At 37.4% G+C, this 18,187-nt stretch overlaps 2 protein-coding genes across 2 annotated transcripts in view; one reads left to right on the top strand and one right to left on the bottom strand.

The window, feature by feature from the left end:
* LOC146482488 (mitochondrial inner membrane protease subunit 1-like) overlaps positions 1-18,187 on the bottom strand; it is a 348,467-nt gene that overhangs the window by 25,594 nt on the left and 304,686 nt on the right. The gene's annotated exons all lie outside the window — the stretch shown is intronic.
* LOC146482519 (hexosaminidase D-like) lies at positions 280-18,179 on the top strand. Its single transcript, XM_085106887.1, has 17 exons — positions 280-458; positions 944-1,014; positions 3,400-3,541; positions 4,366-4,435; positions 5,229-5,338; positions 6,620-6,707; positions 9,221-9,299; positions 10,887-10,972; positions 11,322-11,487; positions 12,215-12,283; positions 12,755-12,814; positions 13,263-13,395; positions 14,442-14,524; positions 15,482-15,569; positions 16,406-16,504; positions 17,086-17,172; positions 17,537-18,179. Exons 1-17 carry the CDS (start codon positions 394-396, stop codon positions 17,709-17,711), a joined length of 1,671 nt encoding a protein of 556 aa, XP_084963013.1. The 5' UTR covers positions 280-393; the 3' UTR covers positions 17,712-18,179.

The raw sequence follows: 18,187 nt of genomic DNA, 5'->3' as shown, positions 1-18,187 counted from the left end.
TACCAGAAATTCTTACGCGCTTTTTTGATATGCATATGCAGCAGCCAGCATAGGTGACCTGTGCTACGCAGAGAAAGATATATACCGTATTTGGTTTAATTGGTCTCAAACTGGCCCCATTTGTTTGAATTTCCAGGCAATCAAGTACGACATTAAAAGACAATAGGCAATGTTTTTGTTTGCGACAATTTCTTGGATCTCATTCGCTGTGGCAAGTAAACCGGTCAAGTGGCAGTGTCATATCAAGCAGGTTGTATTAGTCATGCTTCATTGGTCACAGTCAATGACTGGTGTCGTGAACATCTCTGAGAAAATTGGAAAGGCAAGCATTTAGAGTACTTCTGCTTGCTTTCTTTCTTTTCTCCTGTAGTCTATGATTCAGAGAAGAGGATAATGTTAAGGCGTCTTCCTTTAAGGGCACTTTGCTGGCTTTGGATTAATTCACTGAGTTGTGTGAGGTAAGCAGACTCAACTGAACCTGAAATTAGCATGTCACGTTTTTTTTAATTCTTCTCTGTACGTCCTCCCACTGAATCACAAAAGTATTCAGTTTAAATCTCATGTTCCGACCAGAACAGAAACCTCTAAAAGCTAATAATGATTAATTTGTCTCTACGTTGAAGGGCAGACCACTGAGGCGATTGACGCCACTTCCTGTTACAAAATAAATGCGCGCGCCATGATGAGTCATTGATTTGTTTGTAAACATCACCGGATTGACAACAACCCTCGGTTCCTGATCAGTTGCTGCAACTTATTCCCAATATACACACAAAGACCAGAAACTAACTCTAGAAGCCCAAAGTCTTGTGGAACGCCTATCATGTCGCTGTCGTGTTCAGTTTTCTATGCAGTCAGATCAGTCTCACAATTATTTCAGTGACTTATCTTGACTTTCGCAAATGTAGCCGCTGACCACTTTTAATTTGTCTCTTTTATGTAGGTGTAACACGACCTCACTTAATTCCTCCGAATGCAACAACACCAATCCCATGGTGGCAAGACTACTAACTGGTAAGAATGCTATGAGTTGAAGCAGGGGACGGCTAGAGAATTTGAGGGAACTGGGACATTCTCGACCCCAGAGTCTTCGCTTCTGCGTGTGACTGACGGCGCAATCAAGCCAAAGGGGTATGGGTCGAGAATTGGAACTGGGGGAAGTACAGGGACCCTTACACGTGATCAATCTACGCCGCGCATGACCAGTATTTCCTGGAACGAACTGAGTATTCAAAATCCTCTTTGTAATGTCCGGCATTTAAATGGAGTCTTGAAGGTTTCTCTAAAAATCTTTCCGAAAAAGACGGATTGACTGAAAAAAAAAAATCATAATACTTGAGCTTTAAACCGTCAATAAACTTGGGAAATTACTAAGGGAACTGTAAAACCTCGCTGGAGATGTCCAAAACTGACATCAGTGTAAATTTCAAAACTCCATTCAAATTTCAAAAATGTTGGTCATGCATGATGTAGATTGACTGTAAGAGAATGTCGACGTCTCGGTTGCACAGAGGCAAAAGTCCTAGTATTCTTTGTTGGCGAGTTTTAACTTTATCAGGCCACGACAAAGAGATCGGAACAGGTGTTTTCCTGTGAATGGTGTGGAGCAATGCTAAGCAAATGAAGGCAACGGATGTCTTCGGGTGTCCATTGAAATGTCCGGTGACGTTAGTATTCTCTTTGCTTATTAAGGCTTCCTTGTAACATAACAGTGAGAATGAAGCGATCGAACGTGCTTTCACTCAGAGCTTTTGCTAGATTATAGATTATCATCGCAAAATAATGAAAACCAATCTGCCTGCCATCCACACGACATGAAATGATCAGAATACGGCCCCTTACTCAGGTCGTACACAGTCCGGTACACACATTTGACATTTAAAGGTCCGTATCAACCTCGTTCCCAGGGTCGTCTCTCTTCCTCACTCGAGGACCATGGGAAAGAGGTTGAGCCTGTTTAAGGATCGGTACACGTCAGGCTATGCCAAGAATATATACGGATTTTATACCATTGCACAGGGGCCCCTTTGATAACAGTGTTTATTACAATGACGGGGGTTACCCTGTATAAATATTATTATTATTATTATTATTATTATTATTATTATTATTATTGTTATTATTATTATTATTATTATTATTATTGATGTCGGTTTTTATTCCCTTTTTTTAAGATTTTTAACTTTGTATATATTATTGATTTTTTTAATAAGAATAGCATTGTAACTTTATGAGAAAAAAATCGGCTTGAAAGTTGTCTCTTCTTCATCGAATGAATTGTAAATAGTTTTTAATAGTTCTTTTTTCTACTTTTAACTTTTTGAATAGCAATTTGCTTGAAATATGTTAATAAAGATTTTATATTATTATTTATTTATTTTATTAAGAAAAATTATTATTATCATTATTATTATTATTATTATTATTATTATTATTATTATTACTATTATTCCACAAGAGGATTTCATTGATGACTGCCTCTTAAACGCTAACCGAGCGTGTATCCGCAAATTTTAGAAAGTGAATGGCGTGAGCTAGTGAATGAGTTATTTTAGGATCTTTTCAATACATATATTTTTATTTCATCAAAATTTTAGTCTTTGAATAGTGGAAAGCAAATTGGTCATATGAATGATTTTTATTATTTTTTTTTAATTTATTATTATTTTTTCAAAAAAATCGTGCTTGAAAATGGCTCTTTTGTGCTTCGAAATACTCTTTTTTTTTATCGAAATGAATTCTAAATAGGTTTTTAATAGTTCTTTTTTCTACTTTTAACTTGTAAATATGAATTTTGCTGGAATATTTTATTGAAGAGATCATTTAAATTTATCATTATTATTATTATTATTATTATTGTTATCATTATATTATTATTATTATTATTATTATTATTATTATTATTATTATTATTATTATTATTCAATATACCTGGACACAAATATAACGAACCAAATGACTGGTCATAATACAGTCGTTAAACATCAGTATATCTCTCCGTATACATTATGTATACGGACTCATCATATCAACTTATACTTGAAATATTTCATCTGTTTGTTCGAAAACTGAGCACGATTTCCAGGTTTCAGAAACTTAGCTGGCCTGTTATCAAGAAAAATACCGGTTTATCACATCAAGAAATTCCTGAAACCCCCGGGGACAACGTCCTCTGATCTTTTCTAACACTAATATACATATATATATATACATGAGAATGATGTATTATTCAGTAAGTGACACAGGCATACTCGGGAGCAGGAAATCTGAGTGGTCCTATTAGGAGTCGAACCTAAGACCTTCTGATTACTAGGTTACAGGTACTCGAATTCCTTTAACGCCCTCTTGTAATCAAACACTGTTTGACGAGGTGTGTCTTGCTTTTTCTTACTTTTGCAGAATTAGCAAATACCAGAAAAGAATTAAATAAAACAAAAATGCTGCTGAAGCAAGCGGAGCAAACAACGGGCAACCTTACCGCGCGAGTAATGGCGGGACAGAAAGACAACATAAGCAGTCAGAAAGATACAACTAACAACAAGTAAGGCTATGTAGTAAGTGAGCTTGATCACGGAAATCTTTGAATTCTGTTCAGTGCAGCTTACCGAACTGTTAATGCTAAAACTGTTTCTGGTATTTGGATTTTAAACCGTAATAGATGTAACATGTAACAACCGCAAGAAACAGAGAGAACTAGACAGGTTTCCATCAGTCATGAAAGGCTTAACGTGAACTGAAATCTGATTGGTTAGAAGCAGTAGCACATCACTGTCGTAATGTAATAAATATTCCGGGAATGTTTTCGGTGTTAACGGTTCTATTACCGCACTGTCGGGATGAATGGGAGAATTGTATGAAAGTGAGGTTTTCTAAGACTTATGCAAGCCCGGCGCGATAAGAATGGTGGGTGTACTTCCATCGTTCCAAGGAGATCCTACGTCATGAAAGTCCATAGCTGCTGTCGCAAGTTATCATTGCGCAGAAAAGAATGGGCGGTAAAATGGCCACTTGGCATCAAGATTCGCTCAAAAGCCGCACCCGGAAGTTATCAAATAATCATAGCGGGAGCAGGAAAATGAAATTTAAGCTTATTTAAATTATAAATCGCATTTCAGTCGTGTCGAATGTAATCCAAGCTCCAGGAAAAACTGGTAAAATTTTAGTAAATCAGAATAATAACCACACCAGCAACAAGTAACACATTTTGAGTGGGAATGCCGTAAAAGTCAAACAGTTTAGCTCATTTGATTGTTCTCTTAAAATTGAACCACTGGGTACTATTGAAACGCGGCGTATAGTAACCATAAAAATGAAACAAATGTTCCTGACCAAGTTGTGGATTGTTATTACTTACTGTTGTCTTAGGTTCGATGGCCACAAGCTTGTCCATCTTGATCTCGGGGGAGCGCCTCCAAAGCTTATCTACCTGCTCCAGGTAATCTTTGAAAAGAAATTTCCTTTCCAGACATTTTCTCTTTATATCAATGTTATTTGTATCATTTTATTTATTATTATCTTCCACCACGATAACTAATGATCCAATTCACGATATTATTTATTAGTTCATCGGTTTCTTTTGTGATGCTACTGCCCTCTAAGGAGGTTCAGAATGCATTAAAGGCTAGTTTCGCCATAATCGCCGATCATTTTTGTCTGTGAAACCATTTTTCAATCTTACGTCAGCAACACGCTAGGCCATTTTATATGTTCGACGCGCTGATCAATTTGCACAATTTGCACTTGGCTGTGCAGGCCGCTGTAGCGACAGCGACTTTTGTCAGCGATGATTTGACTGAAGTGAACAACAACAACAACAACAACAACAACAACAATAATAATAATAATAATAATAATAATAATAATAATAATAATAATAATAATGGTCTTTACTTTTTCAGTGATACCATCTTTCAATGTTACCTCAACACGCCATGCCATTTTATATGCTCAACGCACTGATCAATTTGCACAATTTGCACTTGGTTGTGCGGAATGCTATGGCGACGGCGAGTTTTGTCAGTGCTGATTTGACTGCAATGAATAACAGTAATGATAAACTTTACTCCATACTCCAAAAGGGGCAATGAAGCAAAGTCGTTCAAATTCAGTGTCGCGTTGCCAACGTACAATGTAAATCATACATTTAGCCACAACTCGTACAGGAGACGCAACAGCTGGCTCATTTGTGTCCAAAACAACAAATGTCAATGGTTTTTTTTGCTTTTTAGCTGCTTCCTTATTTCCGTAAATGGGGTGCCACAGGGCTCCTTATTGAGTATGCTGATACGTTCCCTTACTCCGGGGAGCTCCAAGTGATTCAAGGACCTGACGCGTACAGGTAAGTGGTCTGAAAGCCAAGTAAGGCTCATCTTTTGCCTTGCTATCATGACGTGTAGTAATAATAATAATAATAATAATAATAATAATAATAATAATAATAGTACTACGATAATATTTATACAGGATAATCCCGTCAGTGTAATAAAGACTGTTATCAAAGGGGGTCCTGTTATTAAAAATACATTAAAAAATAAAAAATTGATAACAAGAAGGCTTAAAAAAGTACAAAATATTGCAAAATCACTACCTGTCCTAACATCTAATTAATAAAAAAAAATTTTTCACGTCCTTTGGCAAGGTTTAGTCAACACCCATCTGTTTGGTAATTTTAGTAAATCTTACCTACTCAACCGAACGATAAATAAACAACAATAAGAGTGAATAGATAGAGTTGGTCATAGTAGCATAGTTAATAAAAGGCAATGGTTATGAAGCCTGACAAACTTCTTTGTTTAATGTATGTTTTTGTTAGCATTTTTGACTTGAACCTGCACAAACCACAATAGATTTTGAAATGTGTTGGAGCAACTGACCAATAGAAACGTTTCTGTTGAGATATTCAACTGTATGTAATTGATATAATATATTATTTACATTATATTTTGTAAACATTTCTAGTTTGTTTGATTTTTATTTATTTATTTTTTGGTTACCGTCTAGTGTTAGTGATATTGTTTTTTTTTTTAGTGTTGTGATAATATCAGTGTTAATTAGTTGTATTATTTTATTAGTATTAGTAATATTAGTTGTAACATTATAATTATGTAGGTAAGTAACTAATTTGCTGTTTTAATATCAATTTTTTTCCATAAGGAATTATATAAAAAAAACAGTAGTGTGAACGTTAAAACAAATGATTGTGCACCATTGCTGTCATCAGAAGGTTTTATAACCAGTCCCTCAATTAACTATGAGACATTAAAAGAAATCTGGTAGCATTTTAAATTTGTGTAGGCTTGTGATGATGGCTTACATATATAAGTGCTGTCGGATTCTCCCAAGCTTTCCGTTTGCATCAGGTAAATTAAACACAAAATGGCCGTTTTCTGTTTCTTTTATCAAATAAACCCAAGAAGTTAAGTTATATCGTACTCGTGATTTCCAAGAATAGCTGCGAGGCCAATCACGGCACCTTCAAGACAATCAAACACTTTATGGTCAAAAAAGGACGTTGCATCAGTTATGTTTGCTCTACTATAATACACACGTTTGCCTTTGCCTTGTAAGATGCCTTTTAAGACATGATATTAAAAATGTAATTCACCTGTATTAATTTTAGCAAAGAAGAAGTTTCATTCCTGATCAAAACTGCGCTGCAGAATAACCTAATCATCATACCACTCGTGCAAACGTTCGGTCATCTGGAGGTATTACTGTGCGTTAAGTTGTAATAATATGCACTAAGGTCAGATGAAAGACCAAGCGAGTTTAACTAATAAATACATTAAGAAAAAACAGTTATAATAAGAACATAAAACGCAAACATTAGAAATATTTCGATTGCCTGACAACTTTAATTACATGATTTTCTTGGTTTACATTAGGGTCCTCTCGAAATTCAAAGTGGCGGCAGGCGAAGACCCAAGTTTCAAGCATAATTGTATCCCAGAAAAAGTGTAGTCACGTAAGAAAAAAACTCCATGATCTGTGGAATATTTTAGTATAGCGTGTACCAGGGTCTTTTCCGCCCGCCATTTTGAATTGCGCGGGAATGAAGTTGCAGGTTAAACCCACTATTGACTTCATTTCAGTATCCAAGTTTTGATCTGATTGCTATTTGCACTCGTCCTTTTTCGTGGTAGCTGTTATTCTTAAAAACCTGATTAAAGCTGGGACTAAATCTAAACCTAATCTCCAATTCAGTGCCAATGAAATTAAATTTTTGGTAAATCTGTTCGAGAACTATTTGGATTAATTGAAAGATCCAGTGTGCTGGTAAGTACAGTGTCATATCATCATATATCCTTTTCGTGCCTCGTGGCACATAGGGCCTTCACAGAGCGTCTCCACTCCTCTCTATTGGTTGCTGCGGTCCGCACCTCCTCCCACGATCTCCAACCTGCTTCTTGCCTTTCTTTCTCTACTGTCCGTCTCCAGGTGGTTTTTGGTCTTCCCCTTCTCCTTTTACCTTCTGGTGCCCAGCTCATGGCAACATTGCAATCATCATTGCGATCTTTCCTAAGAATATGGCCAATCATTTTCCATCTTCGAGACATCACTTCCACACTCAGTGGCTTCATGCTTGCTCTTTCCAGTAGCTCTTTGGTACTGACATGGTCTTGCCATCGGATTCGGAAGATCCTACGTAGGCATCTATTATGGAACACATTCACTGCTTTATCATCTCCTTTGTTCATCTTCCATGTCTCAGATCCATAGAGTAACACTGGCACTACCAGTGTTTTATACAGCCTCAGTTTTGTTTTCCTCGAGATGTTATTAGAGATCCAGATCTTCTTTAGTTTGTTAAAGGCACCTCTGGCTTTCGATAACCTGTTCTTCAAGTCCTTCATACCGCCTCCCTCTTTACAAACTTTCGCCCCCAAATACACAAACTCTTCGACATCTTCAATATCCTGCCCATTTATTATGATGTTTTCTTGGTTCCTTGCATTGATCCTCATCGTTTTTGTCTTTTCTCCGTTGATTTTGAGTTCCACCCGTCTGGCCTCTTCGTCCAGCCTTGTCGTTTTATCCTGAATCTGCTGCTTGGTAGATGAAAGCAGAGCTATATCGTCCGCAAAGTCCAAGTCGTCCAGTTTTGAAGTAAACTTCCACCTAATACCGTTTTCACCACTGCCAACCGCTCTTCGCATTACCCAATCCATAACAATCAAGAACAAGAATCCCGACATATTGCATCCTTGTTTTACCCCAGTTTTTATGTCAAACCACTCACATGTCTCCCCCCTGATCTTCTACAGCACACTTGAAGTCGTCATAAAATACTCTTACCATTTTCACGATCTTCTCCGGGATTCCATACTTAGCCATTATTACCCACAGGCTTTCTCGGTGGATAGAATCAAAAGCCTTCTCAAAGTCTACGAAGTTCAGGTACAGGGTTGCCTGCCATTCGCTGACCTGCTCAATAATGTTCCGCAGGATGAAGATCTGGTCTGTTGTACCCCTCCCCTTTCTATAACCTGCCTGTTCCTTCCTCAGCCTTCTATCCACTCCATTTCTCACTCGCTCTATGATGATTCTACCGAGTACCTTCCCCACAACGGACAGTAAGGTTATTCCTCTCGAATTTTTGCATTCTTTGAGATTCCCTTTCTTCGGCAACTTGATAATTAGCCCTTGCTTCCAGGGTTGGGGGATCTTCTCAAACGTCCATACTTTTCCCAACAACTGATGGATTTTTGTTGCTGAAAACTCTATGTTTGCTTTCAATAGTTCGGCCGTGATAGAGTCAGTTCCTGGCGCTTTCCCATTCTTCAATCTTTTTATAGCTTGTTTGACTTCACCTAAAGTTGGTTCACTGATTGAGATCTCTTCAATGACGTCATTTAGTTCTAATTCATATACCTCATCACTTAAGACTGGGTTTTCTGGTTGGTCTCTATTGAGTACTTCTTTAAAGTGCTCCGTCCATCGTGTCTGTACTTCGCCTTTTTTATTGAGAAGGTTTCCATTTTTGTCAAACACTGCTGTGCTGTACAGTGTACCCCGCATTATATCAAAATAATCTCAAAAATCTTACCTTACGCCAGCCATTCAATGCTTTACCCTAATAAATTAATGAAACATATCAGTTTCAGCTTTGGTATTGAACTCACGAAATAGACAGTGCTAATGGAGCCCACCATGATCACAGGCGTTTGCGCTAATTTTCCGTTTGTTTTGCTTTGTTTTATTTTAACATTTCTCTCCCTAGTTTGTGTTAAAACATGAGAAGTTTGCAGATCTTCGAGAAACAGCTAAATATACGAACTCGATATGTCCAAATAATCCAGGTAAGAGAAAAAGTATTACTGACATAATACAAACCTAACTACCTTAGGTAAGCATACGTAAAAAATTTCCTTTATCATTTACTCACCAGGCTTAAAACATAACATCATATATGTACTTTCTCTTCTGTACTTTTGAAACCAACGCGTAGAAGGAATCATGTAAAACTTAAGCATGAATGCGCACCAAGTTTTTTCATGTAACATTAGTCAAGGCCGGTATAAGGTCCATTTGGAAGAAATTCTCGGTAAGAGAATTCTTCCTTCAAAGTCCAGTTATTCAACTAATAGCCCTTTTCACGGTTAATTTTTCTCATTTGCATTACAATGTTATCCAACGTAGATGCGAGGCAATTTCGGGCTAAAACTACAAAAATAGCCCAAAATTGCCTCACATACATGCTAGATTTCATTGTAATTCAAATGAGCAGAGTTAACCGTGAAAAGGGTTATTACTGCGTCACATTGAGAGAATAAATTTGGTATGCAAATCAATCACAATGAGAGTAATAACATAAGACTATAAACTTCCGAATATTAGATTTAAACTCCCAAACATTATATTATTACAACTGGGAAAACTTAAAGATTCTCGCAAATTCCCCCCCCCCCCCCCCCTGCCAATGACGAAAGTTTAACATCCTGGGAACGAGGTTGATAAAGTTAATTGTACCGGGGTCCTCGCAAAATTCAAACTGGTTGATCAAATCTTAATGTTCTTCTCGTATCAAAAAAAAAAATTATTTACTTTTCTTCCCCGCATCCGATTGGGTACAATACCACGCAGGATGGGAGACTGGGGATAGTAGGCTGTGACGTCAATATAGGATCACTTGTTTCGCCGTTTCTTATTTTATCAGACGTTCTTCGTGTGGAAAGAAAGAAAACTGTGTGGATGAAATTATAAATGGGAATGTTGAAAGATCAGAATGGAACAACTGAGGAATAGAGAAAACGCGAAAGTAGCGATCCTGTATTGACGTCACAGCTACACTATCCCCAGTCTCAAATCTTGCGCGACATTGTATCCCATCGGAAGTGAAGTTTCTTTAGTGAAGTGAAGATGCTTTAATACGCCTCAAACGCGGGAAAGAACAATTGTGGAAGAAATTGTTTTTTCGATTTTCATACGAGAGTCACATGAAGATTCCATTATAAAATTTATTCGAAACATTTTGTCATATACACTTTAATCAGATTAAACCATTTATCTTGAGATTGAAATTTGGAAAGCTGTAACTTGCTTAGTGACCAAAGCCTTTTTAAAATTCTTGCCAATGGTTTTCGACAAGGAGAGTGTTTATTCATTTTAGTTTTCTTATTTAACTTGTATTTTTTTTATTATTTTGCTATGGCAATGAAGCAATTGTTCTTTTCCACTATTGGCGAAATCCAAACTCACTCTTAAGCCCTTTTTAAGGAGCACTGTGAAGTCATCGACAGAATTGTGCTCAGACAATCAGTGTTAAGCCTTCACTATGTGCGAACGATTGGACGTAGTTTTAGCAAATGAGAGACCATCGAGTTATGTACACAACTTAAGCAGTTACAAAGGAAAGCCTGAAAAAAGAAAGTATTTCATCGTTGCAGAATCAGCAGCATTAGTCAAGGAAATGATAAACCAAGTTGCAGAGCTACATCCAGGAATCCAGTGGTTCCATGTTGGAGCTGATGAGGTGTGCAATAGATTGTATTTTAGTTTATTCAATATAAATATATCTATATCGATCGATTGAAACCTCCAAAGTTGATGAAAAGTACCACAAAAGTGATAATAGATCAAAAGAAGAACCATAGTTAAGACTGCTGAGGAAGGCTGAGATGAATTACAGATAGACCACTAAGTCTTCATTCCGGCCATCTTCATCCAGACATGCCATCCGACCCATTTTAGGTGGATTATGTCATGGCTCGCTGTCTTACATTATACATTCTATTCATTGGTGGAAAATACTAGCATATTGTAAAATCATTAGATTTTGTTCCGGCATTTTATGATACAACTCCTGTTTGTGTTTTATGCAGGTGTGGAACCTAAAGACCTGTAAAACATGCATGGAAGATAACAGAAACAAAAGCATGGTATTCCTGGAACATATGATTCCTGTTCTTCAACACGTCAGGAGTAAGGGTGTGACTCCGATCATGTGGGATGATATGATGAGAGACTGGACAATAGACTTCCTTAAAGGTTTGTTTGCTAGCTTTTTTATTTGAGCCCAGTTTTATGTAACGACCGTAACATAACTAGAAGTTCTCTGAGAGGTTTGATGATTTCCTTGGGTTGTTGGCGTCTCTTACGTTCGAAAATCGGTCTTAGGCTGAACATTTCATAAAAAAACTCGAGAAATAAAGTTCTCGGCCCGATAACTCACTGGCCCCAATGTGTATTTTTTTAATCAAAGTCAAAACCTTCCAACTTGTTGCTTGAATAAAAATTTAGCTTTCAAAATCATTAAAGGACGTGATCACTGTTGAGGAACACTGCAGGCATAAAATAGTTGTCGGACCCGATAAGTTCTCGAGAATTTTCACCAGTAGGTTACCGGCCCTGGTGAATAATTGTTTGACTGCACAAATCTGATTCTAACCTCCGCTAATCTTAGAAACTTTGGCTCAGCTGTATAAAGCATCCCTAAAGCTGTAAGCACGAAATTCTTTGTAGCCTCTGGCTTTCCTATTATCCTTATTGCTTTATACTTTTTTAATGCGGCCAAAGACAAGTATCCGTCAAAGGTCAACTTTCGTTTGATTTCCTGGACGACTTCTGCCTCTAAATCAATTAAATCCGCTACTATTTGCTACTTTTAAGAGGTCACCACCTCACAAAATTTCTTTTCCGTCAGTTGTTATATAAATCTAAGTGAATTCTACCCAAACTCTGCTTTTCGTTATTTTTGCTTTTCTTTTTGTTTCAGATGTCGGCAAGTTGGCGGAGCCCATGATCTGGTATTACAGAACTGACTTGAGAAGACATTTTTCTATAGGTAATACTGAACATAATATCCAATAAATTGCTCCTTATACAAACTCAAAATTAGAATTAGGAAACTGTTCCCTTTAATCAAACACAGTTCTTTCATGATTAATGTTTTAGAAAATTTAATTCTGGAGAAGTTGCAAAGGCATGCAAACTTACGGAACCGCATTTAGCAAAAAAAAACATGTGCATGAGAATGATGTATTATTCAGTGAGTGACGCAGGCATACTCGGAAAAAGGAAATCCGAGTACTCCTATCAGGAGTCGAGCCTAAGACCTTCCGATTACTAGTTCGGATGCTCTACCACTGAGCTACAGGAGACTCGTGGGAGCTGAGGCCATTAAACTAGGTTCATGGGACAAACATCCTGCATACTATTAGGATCTGGATGTCAATATGTGGTATATGCGCAATGTTATAAATGTTTTTAAAAAATATGTACTCGTGTTTACGTTATGTGATTATATACTCCACAGATATGTATCAACGTTACCTTGAAGCGTTTCCAAGGATATGGACTGCAAGTGCGTTTAAAGGTAATATTGTCTGATTACCACTTAAATACCACTTAAATATTGAATATTTAAATGAAATATAATGAATGGATACTCCACATTTCTAGAGATGTTACATTTAAAGCGAAACTGAGGTCGTAAATTTCGGTTTAAATGGGCGTTGTTCACAAATTATCTTGGGTATTTCGTCTTGGTTTTGCTTTTTCGATTGGACGGTGGTTTACCGAGAAAATCTACAATACAAACTTCGAACTACTATTCTTTTACCACCAATGACTACAACATTGTATCGCCGTAAACATCCGTTTAACCGAGTCTTTGTAACCAATGAAATATCAACTTTAAAACAACCAATCACAAATCCCCGTTGAGTGAAGACATCTTTCCACCCGAAAGAGTATCAATCGGCTACATTTATTATATAACAAGTGACGCAGATGTGGATTCACAGATATTTTTGGTCACTTAGGTGCCACCGGACCGAACAGTGATTTTGTGTCCATATCTAAACACGTATCAAACAACCTGCAGTGGGTGGAGATAATGAACAAGATTTCCAAGACAAATCAAGTATTGGGTATTGCATTAACAGGCTGGAGTAGGTAAATATTGGCGTTATATGCAAATTATGGATCACTTTTCAATCGAGTGTTGAAAGAGGTTTTGCGCTTGCTTTGGTGCTGCTTTACAACCACTGTAAAGGCCGATTTAGACGGTACAACTTTTGCTTACCACTGTCGCATGCGATTTCTAGAGCGTGCGCTGCTCGCGTCATGCAAAAAATCGCACAAAATTCTCGTCATTCAACATTGCCTATACTTACGATTGTCGTAGGATTTTGAAACATGTTTAGCGATATTTTTTGGGACGTACACGACAGTCGTATGTAGGTTTGATTTACACGAAAAAATTCGTGTCGTAGGCTTGTCGTAAGCTTGTCGCATGCAACAAAGTCGTACCGTGTAATTCGCCCTCAATAGAACAATTTTATTAACCAGAATCCCTCCTCCTTTTATGTTTTTCCCCGTGCTAATTATAGTAACTGTCATTTACTTCCCACTGGGGATCTGGGATTACACAATTTGAATTTGAAAAAGAAAACGAAAATAAATCCTAGTGTTTGTAGTGTTTGGGCCTATTGGTTAAAAAACTTGGTACCAATTTTTAACCAATAAGAAGTGGTAATAGCAAAGCCAATGAAGCCAATTGTGACTTGCTGTCACTTTTCCTTCCTCGCTTGACGCGACAATATGCATTGGCTTCGAGTTCTCATTGGATAATGTTTTCTGTGATTTGTTTGGATTGAAAATTTTCATTTTGCTCTAGCTTAAAGCATTTGGCCAGAGATATTAATGTTTTTATCGATTTATTATACTTCAGTTGTAATGGTTGTGTGTAGAGGTAGTGAATTTTGCATATTTAGAATTGCGTATGCCAAAATGTAGATTGATCGGGTAGAGCACAAACTCTAGGATCGAGTGAAGTGACTGTTTCCTGAATTATTAAGTTCGGTAGATATTTATTTACCAGTTGATACGTAAAACTCATACCATGTTATATCAGAAGCTGTTACACAGACATTTGTTTCCATTGACCAACATAATGTTAGAAAACTTCTCCCCTTTTGTTTCTGTGTTGTCCATGGTAGATATGACCATTACGGAACATTGTGCGAGTTGCTGCCGGCAGGCATTCCGTCACTTGTTTTCTGTTTGAAGGCTATTGACGAAGGTCAGTTACCTTTACTAAACATAAATAAATAAATAAATAAATGAATAAATAAATAAATAAATAAATAAATAAATAAATAAATGGGAATTTCAGTGGCTTCCACACAGTGGTTCTTCCATCCACTGTCGAATTGGGAATTGGAGTCTTGGTTTTTGTGGAGGGAGGAAAACTGGAGTACAAGGAGAAAAGCCCTCAGAGCAGGGACGAGACCAACAACAAACTCAACCCACATATAACGTAGATTTTAACTACTCTAAACACCCTACTATTCTTGACAAGGTCCCAGAGAAATCGAGGAAACGGGGACCGATCAAGGGATGTGAAGCGAAGCGAAGTGGTTCGACTGTGGAGTAAACAAACAGTAATTTGAACGAAAGGAATACGTACAAGAATCTGATAAAAGATAAAACCAAAAAGAAAAATACTCACAGATTTTTTGCTACATCTTGTAGGGAAATCGATTGTATTTCTGAAAACTAAACACGTAAACAAGTCCAGGAAATCCACCTAAGGATGTCTATTTCGACAGTTCTGTTCGAGCACATGGTCTAGCTAGACCATGATTCCAAGGAAGCACAACATGACGTTTTGTAACTAACATATGGCGTCAACACCGGGCCAGATTGGTAAGAGGCGAGTGCTCTTACAACTGTGGCATCCCTGCTTCCCCAAATAGATAAGATCGTATTGACCCTTTCGCCTCATTTGCAGGGCTTTTTAAACAAAAGAATATTTGACCGCAGGCTTAGACAAATTGAAAGAAGTCAATTTACATTCTTAACATATATACTGTATTAGAGTCGGTTAAGCAATTCAACCTAACAAAGTATAGGCCCGTTTACGCTACAACCATTGTATCAAAAGAAACAGCTCCGACGAAAGAAACAACTGTTAATATTCAGTATGCAACCATCCCTTTCCGGAAATCTTGCTATGTTTTGTGTTTGTTTCTTTTAGGCCAAATGAACGAAGTCTCACGTGGAGAAATCTCCAAGGAACTTGGTTTCAGTAACAGAATTGATGTGGAAGGAACTGAATATTATGAGTAAGTTTACGTCTCAATGCTGTTATCATTCGTTAGCTCGCTTTTTACGGTATTTAATCAACCAAATTAGGATGCCAAGACGAAATTATTCCACGAGCGTGGGTTGGATATGAGGCGACAGATAGCCATCGGGACGCGTGGTACTGCGGACATTCAAGAAGCGCGGATGAAATAATTGTCTTATTATAGACAACCAAGAAATATTGAATTGCCTTGCTGATTTCATTTTACAAGAACGACCTGATATTTCTCCGATCTGCATGGTATGTTGGATGACTATCTCACGGCCTCTAAGCCAATTAAAACGCTAGAATTTCATTATCCAATGATTTAGTTTCCCCCCCTAGATTGGTCAAGCTTTTGAAGACATATTTCATGTCATTCTTTTCGAAAATAATAACGGATTGTAGTGCAACTGTACAGGTTTTCATTGCGTCTGTTTTTTTCTTTTACAAAATTTGTATATACCTGAATTTTTTGAAAGGTGGCCGATGAAACCTTGAGTGCTCTTTGTAAAATGACATTAAATCACTCGTTTTATGGCCTCGAGAAGGTTCGGAATTATGAAAAAGAGAGAATGAGGGAGAAAGAATAAAGAGGAGATGGAAAAATACTATGCAACCTTTTGTCTTCGCATCGCGCTCTCAAAGAAGCATGACTTGAGCGAGCTCGTTCGCAAAACTCCGGGTCGATAAACAACATATTAAAAATCAATCTACCGACAAGTTCTTTTATCCAGGGTGTTGTCATATATTAGTAACTGGGAAGTGCGTTTACATTTATCCCATCATTTAGTGCGTCGAAAATTAGTTAACGACTGTATTCACATCCTGCAGTGATCAAGACACATACGGGGATTTTCCAGGTCATGAAATCTACGAGCTCACGTTTAAACTCAAAGACATCCACCATGCGCTGGGGCTGGTCCACAGCACGTGAGTAGTCTACAACAATGTATATCAAGGGAAAATAAGTAATTATTACCCTGAAATATCGAGTCAGAGGAACTTCTGAACTGGAATATAAGCAATTTGAGTGTTCTTGTGTAAAGAAGCCCAAAGCGTCCAAAACCTTTTGTTTTTGGATGGACAAGAAACGTCCTTTTGGATTGTGAGAGAAGGCAAACAATGAGTGAATTTTCAAAAATTTAAGGTGACTCTGAACCCCTCTGGTAGAATTTTTTTACAACTTTGCAAAAGCTTGTATCTAAACATGCTGATTACATTTCAATAATAAAATGTGGGGGTCACCGAGCTCGTTTTTGAGTCATAACCATTAAAAGTGAATTTAGGGGTGTTTTTAACAGGTTATACTGTTGCTACGGTAACCCATTATATGGCGAAACTCGCCATAACTTGTTCACCAGTATTAATGCTTTTTTGGTACCATTATTGGTGTATCAACTGATGAAGAGTGGTAGTATCGATCCATCAAAGTGTATGAAGTGCTGGAAACCGGTGCCAGCTGAATTGCACAACAGAATTGTAGCTCTTTTAATCCGTTTCATTTTATCCAGTGAGAAAGGTTGGATGCTGAGGCGACAGCTGGAAGAAAAGTCTCTCAGTTATTTCCGGTTGCGTTTTGCACGCATGAAAAGTATTCAGTAAGTCTAAACCATCATTCTTTTAAAATTAAAATTATATGACAGGTTTTATTAACCCATTCCAGAACTGCATAAGGTCATGCCTGTTTTGCCAGCAACCAAAACTACCACAATGAATCTGGTCTAAAGAAATTGCAATTTCGTTGGTAAAACTATTACTTAAGTTAGATCCAGTATTAAAGTGCTGGTAGAAAAACTCCCAAAACCACTAAATTGAGCTGATCAGTCAAGGTAGCTGATCAGGGGTATTCGCTGGAGAATGTTAGCTATTCCAAGGTTTGCGTTTTTTCAACCCCCTTTTCACTGCTTGAAAATCGGATGAAGCGCTTTTCCACGTGTTTGATATACTACATCTTTCTTTCAGGGCCTCAGCTTCATATGCGGAGTTAAGACAAGAAGCGGCAAATCTGCTGTCACAGATCTACAGCAACAACACGGTAACAGAGTGGCTCAGGGACAAGATAGATGACAGAATAACAGATGCTCAACTTCAAAGAAACAAAATAGAAAGCGTTCAAAGCATTTTTGATACAAGATAACACATATTCAGTTGGTCTTAGGTATGTTTTAAGAACGGTGCCTCCTTTCGCCACTACACATACGTTCTGTGCATCTCGGGATGGTCCGAAGACCTAAAATTTGAGATGCCTACTAATTCATAGGTAGTTTTGCGCGGTTTATGACTATACGGGAAAAGAAGATCTTAGCAAGAACTTTTGAAATCCAAAAAGAAAATTGGTAGGAACAACGAATTCTTCAGAAATAATCAAGCTTCAATTTGGAAAAAAAGCCATACATTGTTTTGCATTTTAATGCTATTTGGAATTATTGTTGCTTAATTATCTCCGAAAATGAGAAGTTTCCCCTAATTATCGTATGGATTCAAAAGCTCTTGTTAAGATCTGATTTTCCCGCATAGTCATTAGCCGTGCAAAAATACCTCGGCATTACTGAGGAGACACCGTCCTTAAGGCGCTTTTTTTTTCTTTTTTTTTCTACCATGTCTAGCTTTATA

Source organism: Pavona decussata, unplaced genomic scaffold (assembly GCF_977016875.1).
Source record: "Pavona decussata unplaced genomic scaffold, jaPavDecu1.1 SCAFFOLD_45, whole genome shotgun sequence".
Taxonomy (NCBI): domain Eukaryota; kingdom Metazoa; phylum Cnidaria; class Anthozoa; order Scleractinia; family Agariciidae; genus Pavona; species Pavona decussata.
The sequence above is the reverse complement of the archived record's forward strand: the minus strand, read 5'-3'. Positions and strand labels throughout refer to the sequence as shown.